At 43.6% G+C, this 7,347-nt stretch overlaps 1 protein-coding gene across 1 annotated transcript in view; it reads left to right on the forward strand.

The window, feature by feature from the left end:
• LOC132889578 (adhesion G protein-coupled receptor A3) overlaps window positions 1-1,501 on the forward strand; it is a 493,612-nt gene extending 492,111 nt beyond the window's left edge. Inside the window, exon 19 of the mRNA XM_060926228.1 lies at window positions 113-1,501. Within this exon, the coding sequence (XP_060782211.1) occupies window positions 113-1,445 (1,333 nt within the window). The 3' untranslated portion in view covers window positions 1,446-1,501. The remainder of the gene's footprint in view (window positions 1-112) is intronic.
• Window positions 1,502-7,347: the final 5,846 nt, after the last annotated feature.

Below are 7,347 nucleotides of genomic sequence, written 5' to 3' on the forward strand. Positions count from 1 at the left end.
TTTTTCTCTTCATTTTGCCTGAAAAAATGCAATTACTGATGTTCTTTGGAGGGTTTTTTTGTGCGAAATGTGAAGTAATATAGTGACTAATTGTATTACTTTTGTGTTGCAGCTGCTGGATGGCTTGGGAGCCTAGTCTCGGGGCTTTCTATGGACCTGTGGCATTCATCGTTTTAGTGACATGTGTCTACTTCCTGTGCACTTTCATCCAGCTGCGTAAACATCCAGAGAGGAAATATGAGCTAAAGGTACTGTCTGAGGAGCAGCAGAGACTCTCTGTTGCTGATGTGCCCCACTGCCATCATCAAGGTGAACCTGGCATGCCAGGAGGTGATGGGACCCGCTGTCATGCTGGCTGCCCAGGCTTGATCAACCCATCTTTACTTGCCAATGAGCACTCATTCAAAGCCCAACTAAGGAGTGCTGCATTCACACTATTTTTGTTCTTAGCCACGTGGACATTTGGGGCTCTGGCTGTGTCTCAGGCTCATTTCCTGGACATGATATTCAGCTGTCTGTATGGCGCGTTCTCGGTCACACTGGGTCTTTTTGTGCTGATTCACCACTGCGCTAAGCGTGACGATGTCTGGCATTGCTGGTGTGCCTGTTGCCCTGGTCACCAAGCTAATACCTGTGAAGGGCATGGGTATGCCCATGGGCGCCCTAAGGTCAATGTTAATGGGGATGTACACAGGCATGGGCATGGGCACGGGCACGATCACTGCCACTTGGACTCACCCTGCCCAGAAAAATCCGTCCTCAGTCATACACACTCACATGGCTTGTGTAAGCTCAGTAACCTGCAGGCACAAAACCATGTAACCTGCCTGACCCCTGTGAGCCCTGTGACCCCTTGCTGCTCAGCAATCCACACAGAGAAGCTGCTGGAAGAGCGGCCTGTTCACCTTCACAGCTGTCTGAAACCAGGCAGGACTAAAGGAAGGCAGCGGGCATCACCAATTGGAGAGAGAGAGCTGGCTTTCCATCTTCCAGCCAGTGCAGATGCAGGCAGCGGACACAGCTCACCCACCGACAGCCCGCACAGCACCTGCCAACGCCAGGGTCACATCTGCCACCTGGCCCAAGATGAACACCAGGAGTGGCACCATGCATGCTCTCACCATGACACTCCAATGTGCCACGCTGCACTTTGCCACCGGCACACATGCTGTACCAAGGCAGAGATCCTGCCTTCGCCCCTGTGCCACACTGAGAGCAGGGATCCGGGAACCCTCCTCTGTGGCTGTGGGAAGATGGCTGAGGATGAGCTCACAGTGCCGTGTCACGGCCATGTTGAGATGCACCCTCGCAGACAGTCCTTCCCACAGTGTGTACCCAACCAGAACGGGCTTCTCAAAGGAAGTGGACATGAGGGGCACATGTACCCATCTGACAGCACGGGGAATATACGCACTGGACCCTGGAAGAATGAAACTACTGTGTAGTTCAAGGGCTCGATGAGGATTCTGAGTTAACCACCTTCTCTAGGATTTAAAAACGAAGCAGATGTTCTAAAGATTCATATTTGTTTTGGTTTTAATATTACCACAAGCCTTCCTTTCAGGTTTGTTTTGACTTTTATTGTTTATTCGACAAAAACGTCACTCCAGAATGGATACACAGACCTGACTTGTTCAGAAAAAAGAAAACATTGTTTGACACTTGCTGCCAGATTGGGGTCATGTTCTATATCCAGATTTTACCTTTTACCACAAAGTTAATTTTATCACTACAGGATAAGAAACACTGTCTGAGTGTGACTTTGTGTGAGTGGGTTTTGCGTATGTGTGAGTGCACTTGAATGTACTTTACGTATGTCCTTCTGCAAATGCAATCGAGTTTGTGTTTGGTGAAAAGAATTCTTTCATAAGATACCGAATTATAGTCGAACGAGAGCTAAGTTATTAAATAAAATGTTACTGACAGTGCCCAAACTGTGCAACACAAGTGAAATGAAAAGCACTTAGAATAAGTTCCAAGTGTCCAAGTACAACATGAATACATCACCAGCAATTTTAACTCATCTGTGTTTTCATGTCACTTTAACAGTCATGCTTACTGTATACTGTGAACAACAGCAGAAACTTAGTACTATACAAAACAGACAAAAATAGACCTAGTTCTGTCTGAGTTCTTTTCGGCCTCTATAATGTGCAAATTATAAACAAAAAACATACAAAAAAAACTCTTTTACTGCAGATCTGTATTGATTATACCATTTCTATGGTGAATTTCCAATCATTGAGGTGTATGTACAACAATCCTGTCGTGTTACTCTCTGGTGCTAGAAGACCAACTAAAACAATCACATAACTGTGGGCCATCAATCAGCTGGAACAACCAAACTAACCACTGCTGAGAAATAAAACGCAGAAAAGTTCACTTATGTACACTCACCATCCACTTTCTTGGAACATCTATACACTAGCACATTTATTCAATTATCCAATTCAGTCAATCATGTTGCAGCAAAAGTGATAGATATAATCATGCAGATACAGATCAAGAGCAGTTTAATTTCACATCAAAAATCAGAATGTGACCTCTGTGCCTTTGGCCATGCCAGACAGACGAACTTGAGTATTGAAGGAATTTGTTGATTTCCTGGGTTTTTTTCATGCACAGTCTATAGACTTTACACAGAATGAAGAGCGAAATGAAAACATCCGTTTTGCAGTAGTGCTGTGGACAGAAATGTCTTTTTGATGAGACAGGTCAATGGAGAATAGCCAGACTGGTTTGAACTGACAGAAAAGCTACAGTACCTGAGATAACCATTTCGTACAACTGTAGTGAGCTGAAAAGTATCTCAGAATACACAACACATTGAACCTTGAGGTGTATGGGCTACAGCACCTCAGTGAAGACCACATCAGGTTTCACTTCTGTCAGCCAAAAACAGAAAGCTGAGGCTGCAGTGGGCACAGACTCACCAAAACTGGACAGGTGAAGACTGGAAAAATGTAGCCTGGTCTGATGAATCTTGAATCTGGTACCAACAGCACGAATCCATGAACCCAACCTGCCTTGTGTCAGCAGTCCACGCTGGTGGAGGTGGTGTGATGGTGTAGGGAATGTTCCCTTGGCACACTTTGTGCCCTTTAATACCAATCAATCATCACTTGAAAGCCACAGACTATTTGAGTATTGTTGCTGACTATGTGCATCTCTTCATGGCCACAATTTACATTGCCACTAATTATAGCATTATAATGCACCATGTCACAAAGCAAAATACGTCTCAAACTGGTTTCAGAATGCTGACCTTTTTCCAATCTTCAGCTGTGTATTTTCAGCGAACCTGTAGCCACTGTCAACTCAGATTCTTGTTTTTGTCTGAAAGGAGTGGAACTTGATGGGGTCTCCTGCTGCTGTAGTTGATCCACCTCAAGGCAGTGTTGTAGTCGAGTCACTAAACCTCAAGTTCGAGTCCAGTCTCGAGTGCCCAGTGGTCAAGTCCAAGTCATTAAAGAAAATTTAGAGTCGAGGCTGAGTCAAGTCCACTATTGATCCGAGTCGAGTCCGAATTGAGCCCGAGAACAAGACTCTAACTGCACCATTTGATGGTGGCTGTTGCTGCCTTTATGTGAAACCATCTCTACTACTGTGTTGGACTAATGTTGCTGCTTGATTGCCCCATTTTAGTTAACAGGCTACAGATAAAAAGCTTGTTCATTGCTCAGCAAGCCCCGCTATCAACAGGGCAATGAACATAGCACGTCACTCAGTGCGTTTACATGCACATAGAGAAAATCGAATTTCTGCCGTTGCTCGACTGAAATCGAAGTTCTAAATGCCATGGAAACACCTTAGCTAGGCTGAAATTGAACCGAACTTGATTTCTCGTAATTGAGCTACACGACCTAGATTATGCGATTTTTGCCGAGCTACTTAGTGCATGTATACCCTATCGAGCTACGTAGTCGAGCTACTTACTTCAGCACTGCCCCTTCCGGAAGTGACGAGTGACGAGACCACAAGCGGGAAACACGACAGCCTCGGTCGGCATGACAACAGTAGTAGCAAGCAGCAGAAGAGGTCAGGAGGAACAAACGAAGAAGAGAAAATGGTGAGCAGAAACGTGCACTTCTGGAGCAATGAGGAGACAGAGTTCATGCTCATTCAGCTTAAGGAGTTGAATATATTAAAATTCATGGACGGGAGAAAAACGTGCAATGGAGAACACGGAACTGATAACTTTGTTTACACTCTTGAATAGCTCTTCTTCATGATGACAACCGGAAGTGTACCAACACGATGGGGCGTGTAGCGCCACCTGTGGCTCGGGTGCACAATGTACCTCACACAATAGCTCGATTTCCTTGTGTGCATGTAGGATTGGATTTCTCTGGCACCCCTGCTGGGACCCTTTGCTCGATTACCAACAGCAGCTCGATTTGGATGTGCATGTAAACGCACTGACTTACTTCTCTGGTGCCCCTTTTCCACCAAAGCAGTTCCAGGGCTGGTTCGGGGCCAGTGCTTAGTTTGGAACCGGGTTTTCTGTTTCCACTGACAAAGAACTGGCTCTGGGGCCAGAAAAACCGGTTCCAGGCTAGCACCAACTCTCTGCTGGGCCAGAGGAAAGAACCGCTTACGTCAGTGGGGGGGCGGAGTTGTTAAGACCAACAACAATAACAAGACCGCAAAAGATCGCCATTTTTAAGCGACGAGAAGCAGCAGCTGTACAAACGCGAAGTCATCCATTATTATTATTGTTGTTGTTGTTGCTGCTGCTTCTTCCGTGTTGTTTTTGCTTCGATATTCGCGCCAAGGTTTATGCAAACGTAGCGACGTAACTGACGTATACAGTGATGTAATGACGTGGCTTCCCTTAGCACCGCGAGCTATGGAAAAGCAAACTGGTTCTCAGCTGGCTCGCAAGTTGAACGAGTTGTGAACCAGCACCAGCACTGGCCCCGAACCAGCCCTGGAACTGATTTGGTGGAAAAGGGGTATGTGTGGAGTCTTGCCAAGTGACGATTGAAGTTCGAGGTTGTCCCCATCGTCTCCTCGATAGTTCTTCTACATATGGAACACATAGCAGTGCATTTTTTCCCACTTCACGAGAAGTCTGTGTAAGCCAAGTGGACAACCCTAGGGGCTTCTCTCCAGACATTTTAGCGCCATTAACGTTATGTTCAGGAACAAACTGACATACCGGTATGAACAGGTGAATGTGCATTGATGATTCAGTGGTTCAGTCATTCTCTTGCATGAAATTAGTATAAAAATGCATGTAGATATAAATACCTTATGCCAAATTATTATGGCATGTTACAAAAAAATTAAGAAAAAAAATCAGTCCTCGTTTCCAGTTTATGAGTCCAAATGCAGTTAATGCACGAGTCCAAATCTGAGTCTGAGTCATCAGTGCTCAAGTCCAAGTCAAGTCATGAGTCCTTAAAATTAGGGCACGAGTCGGACTGGAGTCCGAGTCCTGGACTCGAGTACTACAAGCCTGCCTCAAGGTTCAGTGTGTTGTACATTTCGAGATGCTTTCCTGCTCATCACAGTTGTACAGAGTGGTTACCTGGAGATTTGCCACTCACTGGATATTGGTTTGGGTTTTTTTGTGCCATTCTGTGCAAACTCTAGAGACTGCATGAAAATCCCAACAGGTTTTGAAACATTTAAACCAGCCATAAAAACACAACTATGCTATGGTCACAGTCACTGAGATCACATTTTCCCGCACCCTGATGTTTGCTGTGATCTGTAACTTTCTCTCTTGACTTGTATCTGCATGATTTTATGTATTGTGCTGCTGCCACATGATTCGCTAATTGGATAATTGCATGAATGAGCAGATTTACAGGTGTTTCTTATGCAGTAATCAGCAAATATATGATAAACCATTCCAGTATTGATTAAGAACACTGGTGAGTTTTCAAACTGATTTATTTTTTGCCCATTCTAGACTGCCATGTCGTACATGGCAGTGTTCCAGTGGTGCTTAGTGTGCTCCCACACTAAATTCGCTCAACATTTCACATGGAATTAAAATCTTAATTTCAAAATCAGCACTTAATTTCTGATATGAACCTTATTTCTTTACCATATGCATAAAAGTGTAATATTTGGACTGGGTGGTAATTACTAGCAAAATCATTCCGCCTATTGCTGGCCGTCACTCCTGTATGCTAATCACCAGTAGTTCAAAATTTGGACCTATTCAACAAACAAATATGTATGAAATAAGTAAGACATTTTCAATAACTGAGGTATCCCTTTTATTTTATTATCTGTATTTTGGCAATTGCTCAGTATCTGAGTTTCGGTGTGTTATCGATTAGGGTTGTTTAAATGCATCTCTGTCACAGAAGGTTTGTGAATGTACAAATACACTGTGATATGAGAGAGAAGGTTGTTGTGGTATGAATAAGTGACAGTGTGTTTGTGAAACTACTTTTCACTCTTTTCTTCTATGTTAAATTCATGGTCAAGCAAGTTGGAATACTTGTTCAACTCATTTTGCCTTTTATATAGAAAACCCGAAACAAAGAGACAATCCAAGACAAATTTCTCAATTTATCCAGATGGTTCAAAAACAAAACTTGCTCACAGCAGGAGTCTAAACTGCTCCTCTGGAGGAAGATGGGTTTGAGACGCAGAAAATTATCAGCTGTGTTCAAGGAAATGTTCAGTGTAAGCTACTTCATTTGATTTTACACATCTTTGCATATCATTTATAAAAATAAATGTCCTCTTGATCAGACTATGCTTTACAAACTATGACTTCCCTTCATCTTTCAACAGAAAAATGGTTCAACAAGTAGCCAACTTGGTGTGGTGTATGGATCAGTCACGTGCAATGCAACTTGTTCACATCACACTAACTGAAAAAGAGAAAACAGTTTTGCCCATCCTGTGGAAATCTGGATGCTAAATCTGTTGTCTCCTGTTTGTCTTACTGCACCTTTGTATTTTCTCAGCTCCTAAATAAAACAGGGTGAACAATACGTTACAGCCGTGACCATCTTTAGTAACCTCCCTCCTATTCATTTCAGACCGCTTCTAATGTTAGTAGTGGAACAGTAGTGGTAGTTGGACATCTGAACACAATGTGTGTCAATTTCCCATCAGTGTGTCAAAGAGGAAATCTGGCATTAAAAAAAAAGACTCACTAAGATGTCTTTACCCAAATCCTGATTACTGTGGAGAGCTTTGCTGCTCGGAGACAAGCTGACCTGCTGTCTATGTGCATCTGTGTTGAACTACGGTATATGTATCATTTTGGAGCGCATTGCTAAGACTGCTGGAGATGTACATATGTGCACAAGCATGTGTGTATTTGGGATTGTGTGTGTGTGTGTGTGTTTCAGAATATGCCAGTGATACTGTAAG

The sequence above is a fragment of the Neoarius graeffei genome, chromosome 7, assembly GCF_027579695.1.
Source record: "Neoarius graeffei isolate fNeoGra1 chromosome 7, fNeoGra1.pri, whole genome shotgun sequence".
NCBI lineage: Eukaryota > Metazoa > Chordata > Actinopteri > Siluriformes > Ariidae > Neoarius > Neoarius graeffei.